This window comes from Sus scrofa, chromosome 18 (assembly GCF_054392235.1).
Source record: "Sus scrofa isolate SSC_HxYL_T2T_F1_AM1 chromosome 18, Sscrofa_HxYL_maternal_Yorkshire_Landrace_v2.0, whole genome shotgun sequence".
NCBI lineage: Eukaryota > Metazoa > Chordata > Mammalia > Artiodactyla > Suidae > Sus > Sus scrofa.
In genome coordinates, this window is record NC_139400.1 from 33,361,651 (window position 1) to 33,380,471 (window position 18,821).

Sequence of the window (18,821 nt, forward strand, 5' to 3'; positions counted from 1 at the left end):
TCTTGGTATTCTTTCTAAGACTGCTTGTTTCTTACTCACATATGTCACTGCTAGATATAAGGCTTTGGTGACACGATACATCCCAGAAAAGCAGTAGCGAATGGTGATACCCTCTTCCTCTCTGGGTTTTCTTCCCCTGCAAATGAATTCATAATGAACACACTTTGTACTTCCTGGGGAAGGGGGTATAGAGATGACTGGTCTTGCTGTTTAAGGAGTCTGCACCATAGTAAGGAGAAAACCACGTGAAACAAATGATGTGTGTGTGTGGGGGGGGTGCATAACTGACAGAGGATGGGGGGAGCAGAAAGATGATGATTTCTATAGGTTCCGTCCGAGTTATGTTTCTAAAGGATAGTCCAGGCAGAGGGAACTTGGCATGTACACAGACTCAGGGCGAGAATGATGAGATGTTTTGAAGGTAAATGGCAAGAAGGGGAGCTTTTACTTGCCTCTTTAGTCTGATTGAATCACACAGTTGTGTTTGTTAGGCTCTGGTGGCCCTGTCCCTTGACCTGGGTGTGGAGAATGTGAGTTTGGGAATTCAAGGAGAAACTTCAGGGATAGCCGGTGGCCACAAGCACGCCAGTAGATGTATTGGCTCTGCCCCTAAAATGTATGAACTGGACCACTTTATTAACTTCTCGGGTCTTAGCTTCCTCCTATTTGAAACAAGGAACCTACTTATAGGAAGTTTAAAAATCCTTGTAATAAGGTTAGAAATGTGCTTATTTTGTGGTAAGTAGTCAATTAGTATTAGCTATTCTCACTGGGTGTTAAATTACACATTACGAGTGGTAAAGGGGAAATCATATTTCCTCAAAAGAGCAGTGCTCACATAATTCACCAGAATGACTTGTGGGAAACCATGGACGAGGAAGTTTCAAAGGTGGCTGTTTACAGACTCTTCTGACTTCGGCAAAGCTTGTCCAGGACCACTTCCCATTCCTGCCTTGTTTCTGCAGTAAACCTCTAAGACGACTTGTTTGAGGAGCCCTTCTTGATTTCTGTCAGACCGTAATGGGGGAGGGAGTGACCATTGTAGAACGGACTTCTCAGGATGGCTCCTGTTGCTCTTTGAACCTTCTATCCCCTCCTGGCCCTCAGTCGTCTCCGAATTGCTGGGTTGCAACGGCTTTTATTATTTACAGTGATTGACATATTAGGGTTCTCTAGAGAAACAGACCCAGTAGAAGAAAATATATATTGTCTTATAAATACATACTTTGTATTCATTATATATACACGCACATGTATTTATATGTACACATATATATTCATATATAAAAATAGGATTTTTTTTTTAATAGGAATTGGCTCCTGCAGTTATAGAGGCTGAAAAGTCCCACAGTCTGCCCTCTGGAGAAACCAGGAAAGCTGGTGGTATAATTCAGTCAGAGTCCAAAGGTCCCAAGAACCAGAAGCTCTGATGTGCAGGGGCCAGAAAAGATGGACTTCCCAGCTCAGGGAGGGAATTCGCTCTACCTCAGCATTTTTTGTTGCAGTCAGCCATCAATGAATGGCAGAGTGCTTGCCCACCTTAGTAAGGGCAGATCTCTTTACTTGCTCTGCTGAATCCACATGCTAGTCTCTTCTAAAAACACCATGATAGACACTCAAATAATTTATTACCGGTTATCTGGGCATCCCTTTTATGTATCAAGTTGACACACAAAATTAACGGTTGCAATTGGTTTTGCTTTTGATGATCTTATGTTATTAGTGGGGACCAACCACTAAAAATTATGGTCATAGGGCCTGTTTGACTCTGGTGGGTGAAACATGCTACTGGAAAAAGCAAGTTTGGGGAGGGCGGGTCATCAGGATCTGCCCCTTTTCTCTACCTGGGGTGATGCTTAGGAACATGGCACAGTCCCCAGCACTTAGCGCGGGTGTCTCGTCAGACTAGGCTGAATGAAGACCCGAGAGTCGAACATGCCAGTTCAGTGGGATGGGGCATGCAGGACAGGGTAAAAAAAATGTGGACTTCAGTTCAAGAGACCTAGGGTTAGGGTCCTGGTCCTATGAGCTAACTGGCCTTGTACCTTAACCTCTGTTTCTCATCTATAAACATGGGACTCATAACACCCCCTTCACTTTCTGACATTGAAAAACACTAGGCAAATACCTAGGTTTTGCATTTTGGTCCTTGCTCAGTTTCTCTTCCATCAGTTACATCACAGACTTTGCCCCAAGCTGTGTGCTGGGGGATCTGCTGCTGTGAGTGAGGCCACACTTGTTTTGTGGATGCAGCAAGGCCCTGCTCACTTGTGTCTTCAAGGGACTCTTGACCGTCACACATGTTTCTCTGTCCTGGTGCTGTCCAGTTGAAAGCTAGTGTGAGCCACATAGGCAATTCAGAATTTTCTAGTAGCTATCTTAAAACATTAGAGTGCTGGAAGTCACATTGTTAATTTTTTAATCCACAGATCCAAAAAGTTTTTTACACATGTAACTGCAAGTGTTAGCTCTTTCATCATAATCTTCTTTTTCTTGCATAGAGTATCTGAAATCCAGTGTGCGTTTTAGACTTGGAGCACATGTTAACTTGGACTAGCCACACTTTGACGTGTTCAGTAGCCACGTGTGTTTAGTGGCTACTGGATTGCACAGCACAGCTCTGGAGAGTCTGTTAATCATTTGCATTCATCTTAAGATTCATTTTTGTCTGCAGCTTCTGCAGTGGTTGAAATAATACCACCATATGTATCTAACAGCCCTATTAAAATGGCATTTGTACTATCCTCATCGTTGAGATGAAGAACTCGAGGCACGAAGGTTAAGCGACCTGTTGAAGAGCCTGTAGATTGTACCCAAAATGCCCCACAGACGGTAGTCCTCAGTCAGAGCCTGTCACTCTGTTGCCCTATTAGTCTTACATAGATAGCCTTACTGATTAATAAGTGGAGGTATGTATGACGGGCTGTTTTCTCATCCATTGTGGAATTTGAGGCATTGAGTGTGGGATTAGGGCTGGTGAGGTACAATCAAGTTCTCATCCTAAAGTCTGATTTTTATTGTAGTGGGGGGAGGAACTTAAAAATGTACAGGAATTAAACACCTCTTACTGGGAAGAAAAAGTGTGACTATGAGGGAAACAGAATGACATGGACGTTGGAAAGAATATAGGCTTTAGATCCAAGATAGTGGTTGAGACTGTCCCATCTCTTCTAGATGTGAAGTTAGGCAAGATGCCTAACCACTTGGCGCTTAACTTCGGCATTTGTGAAATGAGGATAAACATTGCAAGAGGTTTAGGAAGATTTAATGAGACTGGCATGAAATGTACTTAGTGCAGCAGGGAAAGTCACAGATCATGGGTTTACCTTTTCTGGGGTGTGTTCACCGGCAGCTCCCATCCTCTAAGACAGTCCCCCGTAATGACATATAATTTTGCTGAGGCTTAAATTTGACAAGGAGGTCAGGGAGCGTGTGGATACAATCATACCTAGCACTAGGTAAGCCTAGCACGAGGCCTGTTTATCCATGGTGCAATGGGGTTTTTCTGCTCCGTTCTCATCACTTAGCATGCATTTTATGTCAAAGCAGCATTCGCAAGTCAGGAGCTTTTCAGTGTCTCCGTTTCGACGATGTGGGACCTTGGAACTCAGTTTGTCAAAGTAACTTTATTTTTAGGCTCCCTCGGGCATTTAGAATCTGGTGTTCACTGTTCATTGAGGGCAAGTTCCCTGGATAAGGAAGTTTTCATATAAGATAACCTATGGAATTTTTTGTTTTAGAATAAAACGAGACAAACCTTAGTAGCCAGGGAAGGTGGTGCTATAGCATTTTCTCCCTCTTGGGTATGTCACTGGGATTTCTGTCAGTTACATTACCCGTGGACATCCCCCTCCCCGGAGTGGCTTGTACTTGGAGATGTTTCTCCTCTCTCACATAAAGGAAGTTGGGAGGTGGTGGTCTAGGGATACAGGGGCTGCTCCACATTTGGGAGTTTTAGGCTCTTGTTCTTTTGTTTTTTCCATCATCTTCATGGGCTAAGCTGACAGTTCAAATTAGCAAATGCAATTCTAGCCAGTGGGAAAAGAGGGAAGAGAAAAGAGGCAAGAAGTACTTGCTTTAGCTCCTTTTTATGGTTTCTTGCAAGTCATGTGCCCTTTTGCCTACATCTCATTGGCTTTAACTTAGTCTCTTGACCATTTCCATGGTCGTGTGAGGCTGGCATTTGTAGTCCTAGGTGGACGTATTCATTGTCCCAAAGAGGGTGAAGAAAGTTATTGGGATAGGAAGTTATTAATAACAATGCCTCTCATGGGATTTTATAATATATGAGATGGGCTGGAACCCCTTGGTTGAGTCTCTTCTGACATGGAGTTTGGGAAGGTCTGTTTCAGAAAATGTAGGAGACTCTACTCATTTTGCCCCAGTGGTTTTATATAGATCTTTTTGGCAGTGGTGTCCATAGGAAGGGAAAAAAAGAAAACTGTCCCTATATCATAGTCTTTTTCCTGTTAATATCTTTTACTACATCTCATTAACAAATGATGAAGCTATGCTTTTGTGCATTTCAGCAACTTCTGTGCTTGGATTAAGTCCTTTTTACCTCCTTGAAAAATATTTGTCTGTCTACTCTGAGGTATGTGTGCACGCCAGCTCCTCCCCTTCCTGGAGGTACAGTACTCTCTGGTCACCTGCCACTCTGCTGTAGAATCTGACTGTGGTCCCCATTACTCACCAGGAGGTCGTGCAGGCCCTACCATGAGCGTTAAGACTCATGATGGGGACCACAGGTCAGGGCAGGCTCCGTACAGCAGTGGTTGCTAGGTTCCCGAGTAGCATAATGGCTGGTCTCCTGCTGTGATCAAGATCTTGGCATAAGGCTTCAGTTGATTGTGTCTTAGAATGAAAAGGCTAGAATATAATTCGAGGACAAAAAGAAGAGACATAAGACGTCCATGAACTTGGAAAGTTAAGTATTTTTTTTCCGAGACCACTATTATGGATAAACTATCACTGCCAGCCAAGATTTATAAAATTTAGCTTTTACTGTCAGTATTTGAAGTGTTCTTTTTATAAGGCTCTGGGTTGGATTTAGATGTTTGCAAGGATATATATGTACTAGTTAAGTTTCTGCTGTTTAGTTTCATGTAAAAAGCTCTTCTAAAATTCCCACCAGATAATTTTTGGTCGTCAGTTTTTTTATTCTTAAAAAATACTTTACTCATGCATTAGTTAACACCCTGGTAGGAAGAGAATATGTGGGTGAAGCTAATATAAAGCCTGAAAAATAAAACCAACTCTCCCCCCACATGTTGATTGTGTCAAACAGGAAGAAGTCCTGTGACAGGTTTCCCTCTTTTAGCATAATCCTGAACTGGTGGATTTTTTTTTTATAATGACCTGAATGAAGATTGGACAGTACCTTACAATGTTAGCGGTGTAACAGAACTAGGAGTGTTCTTTGGTCATGGGGTTGAAGGAATCAGAATTTTAAAGAAAAATCTCCTGGAACAATGAACCAAATCTGAAGCTAGCCAGGGTGAAATATGGCTTAATGAAGCTCATGTAAGAATGTTTTAGAATTTTTGTTGATTATAAGCACGATGTGAGTCAGTTGATGCGACTGCCAAGAAGAGTTAATTTGCTTTTAGTTTGAACTAATAGACATAGTGCTTCAGATGTGGGAAGGGGCTCTTCCACTTGCCTTTGTTGGCCTCCCCATCCTAGGGGGATCATGATCAGTCTATACAGTATGTTTTAGAAGGGACATTGCTGTTGTATGAGTTTATCAGTTTCATTTTATGGCATAACTTTCAAAGTATATATATTTTTTTTTGTACTTAAATAAAACCTATTTGGGAGTTCCTGTCATGACTCAGCGGTAGTGAACCTGACTAGTATCCCTGAGGATGTGGGTTCTATCCCAGTGAATTAAGAATCTGGCTTTGCCATGAGCTGTGCTGTGGGTCACAGGTGTGGCCGTGGCGTAGGCTGGCAGCTACAGCTCAGATTCAGCCCTTAGCCTGGGAACTTCCATGTGCTGCAGGTGTGGCCCTAACAAGCAAAAAACATACAACCTATTTGCATAAAACTATGCAGTTTTATTTAAGGACAAACTATGGAGCATGCTTAGGATGTTGAGGGAACTGGTAAAGTTTCTTTTAGGAAAGAGAAAACTTAATCTAGTACCAGTCTCTAAGTTCCTGAACTGCTGTGTTGAAGAAGAAAAGTAATGTTTAGTTGGTTGGGTCTAAGATAATTGCACTAGGATTTTGGAAAGTATAGGGAAACAGGTTTCAATCCTTCATAACTTTCTAAGATTATAATAGGCTTCATTGTGATGTGATAAAGTTAGGGTGTGTGTGTTTCAGTTTTAATCAGCTTTTAAATGAAGGCCAGGAGACCACTTGGTATGGATTTCATAAAGATTAATGCCTTGATTAGAATGTTGATTACTATGATTACTATGCTGCTTTTTTGACTTTTTGTTTGGAATCTTCAACCTTAAAATATTAAAAAAAAAAAATGCAGTCAAATTCAAAACTTCTACCTGAAAGAAGAAATTAGTCAATTGGTCCAGTTTTTTTTGCAGGATGATCAGATTTAAACTGTGTGCAATGGATCATGATTGTTCAGAATTAAAAAATGTGTGAAGTGGCTATTATCATTTAAATACAAATTGATTAAAATTTGAATATGTAGAGTGCTGTGATTTGAGACTTTTTTATATATTTTTTTCATTATAGCTGGTTTACAGTGTTCTGTCAGTTTTCTGCTGTACAGCATGGTGACCCAGTTACACTTACATGTATAGATTCTTTGAAACTTAAAATGAAGCAATATAGGTTGAAAAATCTTTTTCATCCTTATTTTCTCTCTGTCTTGTGTCCTAGGCCATTCTTCTTTGTCTGCATATGGAGGCAAATACATATTCTGATTTTGTCTCTCTGCTATATGAGTGATGGCTTATTTTACATGCTGTTTTATATTGGTTCCTTCCCCAAGATATTTTGAAGATCTTTTCATATTAGTATGTAAGAGAACTTTGTCATGCCTTTTATAAAGCTAATACTATATTACCACTCTTTGGATGTAGTATTTATTTGAAGTTAGATTGTTGGCTCTTTTTCCCTTGCTGCAGTGGGGCTTGAGGGGTGGGGGATGGGTAGCTGCTACTGTACAGAATTTTAAAATGATTAAAATATAACTACAGTTTCCAGTCGAGCCTTCCCCTTCATGTTGTAAGCCTTTAATAAGCTCCAGAGTTCCAAAATATTTACATCAGACAGATAACTGCCAGTGCAGTTGTTTAGGTGGGAGACAGATTTCTGGTACCTTTACTCCACCATCGATTGTCCCAGAATCTTTCTGCTCTCATGTAGACTTCATTCGTGAAAAGATGTAAATTAAGTCAGACAGGCTTTCATAGCTTGAGTCATTTCGCAGTGTATCCATTTTGTCTATTTTTCTTTGGGCTTACTGGTCAGACTGATCAATTTCTAGAATCCCTGTGTTTGAAAATTAGCTCTTTAGAAAAAGAGTTGCAAGTTTGTTTGGTTTCTTCCCCCCAACCCCGGTCTCTTTTCCAATGATTTTGTTTATAGTAGTTCATGCCATGCTAAATTTATTTTTTATATTTATGTAGTTAAATTTATGGATTTGATTCACAGTTAAAAAGCTCTTTTTCATACTAGTGTTTAAAAGAATTCTTCCATTTCCTCTAATGTCTTTATGATTTCATCTTTTTATGTTAAAAGTTTTAATTCATTTGGACTGTAACTGTGTTATGGCCCAATTTAATTTTTTTCTGCATGGCTACCCAGTTATTCCAACACCATTGATTGAATAGACCATCTTTTACTTTATAGTACATATCTGGTGGTCTTTGATCTATTTCTTGGGTCCATTACATTGGTCTCAATCCGTTAATATTTAATATAGTTTATTTTGATAATACAGATTTTTAGGAAAATCTGCTTTCTGACCACTATTCCAATGGCTATATTTTAAATTTGCCTTTTTCCCTCCCTGGAAACGTAGACCTTTTCTCTATGCTGAAGTTTTTTGTTTTTGTTTTTTGTTTTTTTTTGTCTTTTTGCCATTTCTTTGGCTGCTCCCGCGGCATATGGAGGTTCCCAGGCTAGGGGTCTAATCGGAGCTGTAGCTGCCAGTCTACACCAGAGCCACAGCAACGCTGGATCCGAGCCACGTCTGCGACCTACACCACAGCTCACGGCAACGCCGGATCCTTAACCCACTGAGCACGGCCAGGGATTGAACCCACAACTTCATGCTTCCTGGTCGGATTCGTTAACCACTGCGCCACAACGGGAACTCCATGAAGTATTTTTTTAACTGTTTGTATATTGTTGTCATTTTATGTCTTCAATATGACAGCAGGAATTTTTATTCATAACAAATTGAAGCCTGATACTTAGCCAGGTGCCTTCAGCATGTTCTGAGAACTACACCAGCATTGATAGTTTCTAAGATGGTTTGTGCACATCTCCTCTCCTTGATTCACATTCATGAATTTTCCAAACCGTGATCACCAGAACATAACTCACTGGTACAATGGCTAAACTTAACACTGGCAAACTAGAAATTACAAAGATTTAGAGGAATTCTTTAAAGAATAAATGCCTCTGGTAGAAGAAAAGGGAATGAAGATATCTCCAGGTTCTAGTTGTTGAGCAGTATTTATGTATGAAATAATGGAGGAGTTGGAACAAATGGTCATAAGGTCCCCTCCCCCCGCACCCAGTTCATCATCATTCCCCACATACATTTCCATTCTTTCACCTGGACACTTGGTTTCCAACTTGAAGCCTTTCTTGGTGGTCCCCAGGGCTTGTCAGCTAAAGTGCTCTGAGCTGGCTCACTCAGAAGTTGGTGTCCTAGTTCCATCTGTGTCTTTTGTGAACCATGTTGAGAGAGCTAAAGGCATAGGCTTCATTTGCCTTGCTGGTACACACACACACCCTCTGCTTTCATTTGCTTTGTGTTACAGAAATGGAGAATGTAATATAGCGGTGATGTTCTGCTTATCAGCCTGGTGTAGTTTTCCCTAAAATGGAGAAAATAACCTTAGAAAAGAATTGGACCCGTCCTCTCTCTCTACTGCTCAGGACAAAGGTTTTTTACCCTGAGATGCAACAGGACATTTTTTTTTTTTTTATCAGTCCGTTGGTACCAGCAGCAGTTCCTTGACAAGCTGTCTTGTTTGCTAGTCTCCTAAATAAAACCCATATTTTGAAAGAGCTTGTCTCTCATATTTGAATGGCATTTTAATAAGCCTTTTGAATAGTTTTAAACTTGCTTCATATCAGCCTTCTTTTTGAAGCCAAATCATACCAGTTTGTTTAGTTTTTCTAATCCTTTAATCATTTTATCCCGGGCATGTTTCCAAATGCTTCACATCGCTCTGTAGCATCCAGAAGTGGGCTGGGCTCTCTGAGTCTGATGAGGATGACTGAAATGATGGAAAGATCACCCCCTTCCTGTTGCTTATGTAGCTCAGGATTTGCTGTTTTATCTGCAAGATGATGATCTTTCTCCAGTTAAGCATTAAAGAGCAAAAAAAAATGTTTTTGCTTGACTGAATGTGCCCTGCATCTAGTGAAGTGCGGGCCTCTGTGGTCTGGGCTGGCTTCGTGGGCCGAGCCTGCGTGGCCACACCAGGCACCAGCTTGGTTTAATGCTCTTTTGCTGCAGCAGTCTTGAAATTTTTCAGCAAGGAGGTCCTCGTTCTCATTTTACAGTGAGCCCAACAAAATGAAGCAGCTGCCTCTGGTGGTAGTTGAAGACTAGAAGATGTGGTTAGTAAGTCGTGGTTGGTGTCTAACCTCGCTCAGTAACTCTGGCGGGGAGACCTAGGTGAGGAAATCTGGCTGTAAACCTTGAGTCACAGCCTTCCTCCAACCTGCGTAAAGGTGCACCCGCTGGCCGCCACCCCACTCCCACTGCCTCTCTGTTCTCCATCATTCCTTCATCTCAGCTCAGGCACTGAGGTGTGTGTGTGCATGGAATTCAAGCTTTGGGCATCCAACAGATATCCTTTCCAGAGGGTTCTTTCTCAGGGTCGCTCTGTCTTTCCTATTACTCTTTGTCCAAAGCCTGTGGTTGTCCACTCACCTGCAAGGGTGCCTGGCTTTTCGGCCCTCTCTGTTCAGGACAGCTGGCAGTTTTTTGTACAACAGTTCATTTCTTATTCAGAGTTTCAGTTTTTTTTTCCCCCATCTCTGCAAAAGAGACTGGAGTGTAGTAATCATGGGGGTTCTTTTTGGGGCAGAAACGTGGACTCTGGTAATTAATATTGGGTAATCCAGAGTATGTTGGGCAGTGACTTAGAAACATTGTAAAATTGACTCATAAGTTAATTCTGGGTATCAAATCTTAGACACATGTGGCAAATACAACTTTTTTGTCTTCTTAGGGCCACACTTACAGCATATGGAGGTTCCCAAGCTAGGGGTTGAATTGGAGCTGTAGCTGCTGGCCTCTGCCACAGCCACACAGGCTCTGAGCCACATCTGCGGCCTACACCACAGCTCACGGCGATGCTAGATCCTTAACCCACTGAGCGAGGCTACGTATAGAACCCATATCCTCATGAATACTAGTCAGATTCCTTTCCACTGAGCCAGGATGGAAAATAGCTTTTAAAAGTCATTGCATTTCATGGATTGGCTAATTTTTGTCCTGATTTTTTTCTTATAGCTTAACAAGCAACAATTGCAGTTACTGAAAGAACGGTTCCAGGCCTTCCTCAACGGGGAAACCCAAATCGTAGCTGATGAAGCATTTTGCAATGCAGTTCGGAGTTACTATGAGGTAGGTTTGAAGAGCTTTGTTTTGGGCATTCTGATGTCTCTTGAAAGTTTTTTTGTTTTGTTTTGTTTTTTTAATGGCTTTCCCATTTTAAGAAGCTCACTGGTACGATTGGAAGGCTGTGAGTTTGCAACCTTTCTTAAAAGCATTGTCAATTCTATTTTGCCATTTAAAAACTAATTCCACAGTCTGGTTTTGAGAGATAAACAGAGTTGGAAATTATTCACATCTTTTGAGGAGAAGTAAGCTGTTTAGAAAAATCTTCTGGCAGTGATTGATAGAGCTGAGTGTAGCTATCTGTGGGTCCACATGTCTAATTTATCCCTTTTAATCAGGATTTCAATAGTAAATGGCTATCTTGTGCCACTTTGTTCACTAAACTTTATAATAATTAAGGCCAGTAACTAATTTCACAAGAATAAATTGAATTCTTTTCTTCCTGGAGGAATACTACTACCAACACCACCTTGTGATTTTAGTTTGTGCTCATCCGGAATTGTCTGCGGATTTCCTCTGAGCACCCGTTTTCACACAGGGTCATTAACGGCTTCAGTGGGTGGCCAGTAGCTGTTAAATTGAGAGAATTTCTTTTTGTCTTAAGGACTTTAGAGTCATTTGGGGGATGGATTCCTTCCATGGTGCAGATGCTCTATACCTCTCAGCTGAAGAACAACTTGCAAAGGTAGACTAATAAAAAGGAGAGATGCAGTGTGTCTGAACTTTTCTGAGGTAGGAAATAAGTTTGAAAGAATAGCAAAGTAACTGGATGTACACATGATGGGTTCGATTTGTATTTAGTCGATTGTATGTATGCATCAGAAGTTGCTTAGTGCAGCCCAGGGAGGTTTATGTTACTCCAAGCCTAGGCCTGTTGAACAAGATGAAAGTATAGGGGTCTTACTTACCAGATACAGATACGGTGTGAATGTAGTGGCAACGGTGGATGCTGTCCAACTGGATCTTGACTCGGAATATCTTACCCAGTAGAGGGCATTACCTTTCATCTTGTAAAACCCAAAGCTTGAATCTTTGGGTCAGAGTCTTGCAAGATGAAATCTTGCCCTGAATCTTAACAGATGAGATGTAAGGGCCTATAACTTGCATAATAAAACAAAAGCCAAAAGTGTGTGTTCGGGATGAAGGACATGTGTTTAGAAAAGTACTTTGTATAAAAAGATATAATGAAATCTTTTTGGTTCAGGTAAATGTCCTATGGTGCTGTACGTGTTAACACTAGGAAAACTGGGTGAGGGGATATGGGGGCTGTTTGTATTACATATGCAACATTTGTGTAAACCTAAAATTATTTCAGAGTAAGTATATTCCAAAATAGGTGCTTTTATTAAGTTTGCTTGAGCCGTGAGAAAGAGAACACTGTTCTTCAAATGAAGGAATGTTGCCACTGGTTTCTAAATGAGGATGGCATCCTCCCTACCGCATGTAAATGAAAGGATGTGTATCCATTTAAGGTTTTCCAGTTTGAAACATCATAATAGGGGTCACTTAAAGGAACTGGAGATAATTTAGCCTGGAGACAGATTAGGCTTGCGTTGTGTTGGTCCCAAGAGTAGAACTGTGACTAACATGGAAGCTGCAGTGGGGAGGATTTCAATCTAGTGTCGCTGGAGTTGGGCTGTACTGAACTTCAGTGCTTTTACTTCTGTAATTGGCAGTTAGTAGTATCTAAGCGGTAGACTAGATGACCAAGGGTTTTCTGTTCTTTGGGTAGTATTTTCAGCAATTGATGGTTTGTGAGACTGCATCCACCTTGTCCTTGTGCCCCCTCAAAGGTGTTAAGATTTATGGTATTAATATGTATGGAGTCTATATTTCCTGATTTACGTTTGAGGAGTTTCCATTTCCCAGGTGGCGCACATTCAGTACTCAAACTGTTGAGTGGATAAGTACATTTTGTTGGAAAAATGAGGTAAAAAACTTTGGTTTTCAATTTTTCCCACACCAATCTTTTTCTTTTTTTAGTATTATATTTTTGTACACTCTGCTATGACTAACAGTGCTAGTAGTCTTTACAACTACTATCTCCATGTAGAATTTTGTATAGCTTACCAAAAACATCTGTTTTTTCTTCCAGTATCTTTGTGGTAAACAGTGAAAATATTGCTACCCACAAATTACATAGAAACAAATGGAAGCTCACAGAGGTTCAGTGACTTATCCAATGTTACATATTTAGGAAGTATCCAACTTCAAGGTGAATCCAGATTTTCTAACTTTCACAGTTGCCGTTTTGAATACACCTGTACCAAGTACTGTGCAAAACAGTGCAAAAATGTTTTCATTCTTCAGAATAAACCTTTTAAACAGAATTATTCCCGTCTTAGACACAAGGTTAAGTGACTGGTGCCCAAAGCTGCTTAGCTAATTATTAGCAGAGCTAAAACCTCATTCTTTCCACTAAAGCTTATTGCAAACAGATGTTGGGTTCTATCCAATACCTCTTGAATCAGAAATCCTGCGGGTAGAGCATCTGAATTTTGAACTTGGACCTGGATGATTTTGATTCACTGTATATTTTTGAGAGACATTTTGACCTAGGTCTCATGACTTCTGTAATGTATGTTCCACGAAGGAGCCATTTCTGTCCTGATTATCATCTCATTCCGCAAATACAGCACATATTTTGTGGCACACAATTGCTTTCAACAAATGCTTGTTGACTACGTGGATGAATATGTAACACTTACTACTTTAAAAGTTATTCGGTAATAAAAATACACAATTTATAATAAAGTATCATTTCAATATTTCCATGGATTTTTTGTTTTTATTATCACGAGTTTATGGTTTTGTGAGTGCTTGAGGATGGCGGATGCTTCGGAAGCATGTCTGGGCTTTATGTTCTTTCTAACCTAGTGTTCCATGATTTTATGATCCTTTTTGGCCTATGTATTTCAAAGGCTGTCTTTTCAGAGATGTTACGTGTTGTTTGCTGTATACAGCTGTTTTCAACAATCCATCAGTGGTGAGCTTCTATTTTGAATTTTTAATAGCCTTTGGCTGTGATGGCTTGCTTGTTCTCTCTATATATCCCTAGTAAATGTGTGTCGCCAATTAAACAGAAAATGTCTTCATACTCAGGGTGACAAATTCCCCAAAGTCAGTTTGTTATTATTTTTTAGCTTCATAAATGCTATTCCTTTAATGATTTTTATGAATAGTTTTTTCTATCCTAGTTATGTGTCTGTATTTTCCATAGACAATTAAGAGTTATCTGTTTAGGTTGATTGTACTTTTGTATATTTGGTTTTCATTAGCTCTCTTCAATATCTAGGATAGAGGTATGCCACTCAAGATATTTCTCTTTCTCCCCATTATTTGATCAAAAGCATTTCTTCAAGTTACATTCATTATTTTAAAAAGTAAATAATGTCTTTCAACTAGATTGAGACAGAATTGAACCTTGGATTTCATTATGCAGTGCCCTCTTGGGTGTGCATCCATGCATCTTTGTGTGTGATAAAAGTGTTAAATATTTACCATGGATACTATTCAATGTTATATGGCAGCATATACTACTAAGAATTTTTATATGACAGTTCAATTTCTAGCTCATCCTTTATTCAAGATGTCTTAACTTTGGTTTAATTATGGGCCTTTAAAATAATAATGAAAAAGAAATCTATTCTTGAAATTCCGTCAGTCTTTTCTCTGATAAGGTTAGCATAATTAGGTGGTTTCCATACTTGGGTCCATTCCCCCCCCCCCCCCCCCCCCCCCCCGCCAACTAGGCAGACATGCTAGAAAAGAACCAGAACAGGAAAAGAAGAAATGGCAGGTACATACACAGCTATTTAATAAAAGATAGCAGTGAAAATATTGATAATTTTATGGTTGCTAGTAGCTATTAGATTCTGTAGTACCTTTGTCTTTTTTTTTTCCCTTGAAGTTTTCTTTTTACCCCCTCAAACATCCCCCCCCCCCCACCTCAGTAACTCATTGTCTGGAAGAAGACAAAATCGACAGTAATTGTACTAGTATTTGCTTTTCCTTTCTAGCCATTTCTCTTTTTTTGTCGTGTTTTGCCTTCTTAGGGCCGAAGGTGTGGCATAGAGAAGCCATAGTCACAGACCCAAGCCAGGTCTGCGACCTGTACCACAACTCGCAGCAACGCAGGATCGTTAACCCACTGAGTGAGGCCAGGAATGCAAGTCTGCATCCTCATGGATACTAGTAGGATTTGTTTCTGCTGAACCATAGTGGGAACTTCTTGCTTGTTTTTCAGTTAGGAGATTTCAGCTGATTTTGATACATAACTTTATTGTACGTTACCTTCCAAGCTTTTCTTCTCATCAGCTATTGGCTTCTGTTCGCAAAACTCATGTGGACTTCATCCAAATAAGACCAGTGACAGTGTGATTTATAACAGATATGTGGAGAAGTAAATGGCTTTTCTTTTGGAGATTTCCAAACGACAGCATAGAATTGCTTCCTAGCTGCTTTCAGTGTAACAAACATCCAAGTTCTGTTATTGTGCAAAAAATGGATGTTGGTGTCTTTTTCCTTTTCTTTGTGGGTTGGCTCTGTTCACAAACTTTTTGGAAAGGATGTGTATTTTTCTTAGTACTTGCGTATATGTATGTTCTTTTGGTTCCAGAGAATGAATGAGAGTTAGAGGTTTTTAATCTTTAAAAAATGATCAAAGAAGTATTAACATAAGTCTTGCCCCCACCATTACCATTTGCTTCTTAGAGTTTCTAGTTGTATAATGATACAAATGAGAATTCTTTCAATAAAGAAAAAAATTTTCAGCATTTACAAATTTCGCATTAAAAGGAAAATATTTTCATCTCAAAATACTAAGCGCTCATTTTGGCCCTTTTATTGTGTACTTATTTAAAATGCATTATTCTGGGATTCAGAAGTTTTTCTACTTTGATATTACTTTAAGAACACTTTTATAGAAGTATTGTGTGACTCTTAGTTGAAAAATAAAGAGGAAAGGTTTCTGTCCTCTTAAAAACTTCTGTCGAAGTATTAGGAAGATAAATATCCTCTCTAATCCCAATATCTATAGACAGTTCTAAGTTCGGTGTTTCTCTTTTGCATGTATGAAACGGGAATCATTTAATTTTCATGTCGTGATCACGCTTGAATATTAAATCTTCTCCATAAATAGTTTTAAATAGCTGTGTAATAGACCATTGTGTACGTCTACATTTTATGCAATTTCCGTCTTATTTTTAGACACTTAAAGTTGTCTCCATTTTTAACTGTTAAAATAAATGCTGAGGTGATCATTTATATTCTTACATAGGTTCAAGTTTTCTCAAGTGATACTATTCGCTCATAGAAGATAAACATTCTTTAAGCACTTTATGCAGATGACCAAATCGCCCTCAAAAGTAGGAACATTTTATGCTGCCGTGACAATATGAGAGTGCCCTTTTTTTTCTTCACACTTGGTATTAGCACAAAATAAATGCCAGCTGATAGGTTCACTTGTATCTCTTTTCCTGTTAGCAAAGTTTAACATTCCGTATTGATCACTCCTGTTTCTTTCTTTGTGCGTTAACCTGTTCATGTCCTTCGTTCATTTTCCCCTTTGGATCTTCATCTCTTAAATACTGTTGACAAGTATTCTTTATACCCTAAGATGACTGTAACTGTTTTTCCTGCTGCAGTTATTTTCCTCTTCTGGTAGAATGAGAGACATAGTCACATTCCAAGTAAAAAAAGACTGTACTACATTTTATTTCCTTTGGATTTTATTTTCTTGTTTGCAAGTTATTTCCTTCTCTCTGCATTCCAGCTACCACCGTTCTTGGGTTAGTAGCTCTTCGAGAATATTAGGGTAACGCAAGTCTTTGATGTGGACTTATTTCCCCATCTGTTTATGGGGGAAGATGATTTCTAAAGCTCCTTCCTGTTGTACAAACCTCTGAGAGTTAATTTGTTGCCTTGTATGTTGTTTTTTTGTTGTTGTTGTTTTTTTTGGTTTTTTGTTTTTTTTTTGTTTTTTGTCTTTGTTGTTGTTGTTGTTGTTGCTATTTCTTGGGCCGCTCCCGAGGCATATGGAGGTTCCCAGGCTAGGGGTTGAATCGGAGCTGTAGCCACTGGCCTACGCCAGAGCCACAGCAACGCGGGATCCGAGCCGCGTCTGCAACCTACACCACAGCTCACGGCAACGCCAGATCGTTAACCCACTGAGCAAGGGCAGGGACCAAACCCGCAACCTCATGGTTCCTAGTCGGATTCGTTAACCACTGCGCCACGACGGGAACTCCTGTTTCCTTGTATGTTGTATGTTGTCTTTCCCTTGCCCTAAAATGTAAAGAACATCAGCAACAACGACAAAAAGCATGGCTTGATCCTATAGCCCCAAGAATTTTGTACACTTATTTTGGGAAAAAATAAAAATCTGTGTATCTTACATCCTAGTCCAGAGCACCAAGGACCTTGACTTTAGCTGTCAGCTTCTTCCCAAGGAAACTGGGAATTTCTGTCCCAGCTTCCCACCATGAACATTCAGTTTGGTGTCGTAACTTTTCTTTTACCTGCTTTCCCCTGACATTATACACCAACCTTTGATTGAAAAAAGAAGTGCAGTGGTTTAATGGTTGGTTTTGAAAACTGAGAGCCTTTTAAGGCTTTTTTCTTTTTTTGTGATTACCTTTTCTAGGATTTATATGTACCACCCAAGTGCTGCTTAATCTTGTCGTATGCAAGCTAGAGTGAGAGGCAGATATGTATTTAAATATTTCGATATCAGTTTCTTGGTATCACTTTGGGATGGAAGGATTTACTTTTTATATTCCAAGGGATGTTTGTTCTGTCAAAAATCTCTCGTAAACTTTGAAATAATACCATGGAAAAGGCCTATTTTTTCCCCTAGTGAATTGATGATCGCTAAGTAAACCAAGATTGGCATCCTGTGGCAGGAGGGTTTGAAAAAAGGTCAACACATTCATAGATGAAGTCCAGTAACCAGTAATGAGAAGTGAGGTTTTAAATTTTTGTTGAGCTCTGCAGATCACATTGTATTTGTTATTTTTGATATTAGTCATTCTATTTCCCATCACATTTCCTTAAATTCTGAGGATGGCATTTTAAATTAAGCATTTTGTAGGAATCTGGAAAATGTGTTTTCTTATCTGTGATTCCCATTTCTATTTAGGGTAGCTAGCTTTCTGCTGCCTGTCAGTATGTTTTGTAGACTTGCCTGCAGTCTTGTTGCTGTCCATTTTGTGAAGACCTGATCCAGAGACTGTAGAATTGGGTTGCTTGCGATAGCCAAGGAAATCTTGTTGGAGCATTTTTCTCCTTCGTTCACATACTTTTAGAAGAACCTGAGATTGTTTTTCACGCCCATGTAGCACATCTGTGGCAGAGGGTATGTTTGGTCCTTTATCTGTTAACTCTTCATCTTTTCTTCTGCATCTACATTCTTATAAAAGGATGTTTTATTTTTTCAGGGGGTCATGGGTGAGTAGACCTAGTACAGATTTCAAGTTCGGCTGACGATTGGTAAGTTTAACCCAAGCCAGGTAGCCGGAAAGAGCAGAAGCACATGCGACTAACTTCATTGCATCATTCTCTAATCCCTAGACCTGGTGAGAGGGCGCTTAAGTGCAGGTCTTCACGTTGCCATCGTCAGGCCTACCCTACCTGAGGTGCTGTTTTTATACTATGCCACAATCTTTCTGTACTTTGGCCTGTCACTATGATTCAGGAAGAGTTTATACATATCTGGGAGCGTTTATAACTATCAGACTCCCTACAGGATCATCTTGGTTCTTTGAATAAATTTAGTGCACAGCCATATCCTCTTTTAGGGAAAATGCCAAGTTATGGCTTCTAGGATCTCTGAGCAGGAGCACCACCAGCAGCTTCCTGCTGGGTAAGCTTTTTGGACACAGATGATATTTTATAAGATTTCCCCATTACAAAGAACATGCTTTTTAACTCTTTCTTGAAGTTGCTCAATTTAAAGTAAAATAAGGAAATTTTCTTGTAACCATAAGCTTAAGTAGATTTCTTGGAAAAACTATATTAGGCAAATGATATTTTATCTG

At 39.7% G+C, this 18,821-nt stretch overlaps 1 protein-coding gene across 33 annotated transcripts in view; it reads left to right on the plus strand.

Moving 5' to 3' along the window:
• CADPS2 (calcium dependent secretion activator 2) overlaps positions 1 to 18,821 on the plus strand; it is a 489,830-nt gene that overhangs the window by 113,404 nt on the left and 357,605 nt on the right. For all 33 annotated transcript variants that reach the window (XR_014834387.1, XR_014834389.1, XR_014834384.1 and 30 more), the window contains exon 2: positions 10,678 to 10,791. Coding sequence is in view for 27 of the 33 variants with exons in the window: in XM_085005969.1 (XP_084862095.1) it covers positions 10,678 to 10,791 (114 nt within the window). In the remaining 6 variants the exon portion in view is untranslated. The remainder of the gene's footprint in view (positions 1 to 10,677; positions 10,792 to 18,821) is intronic.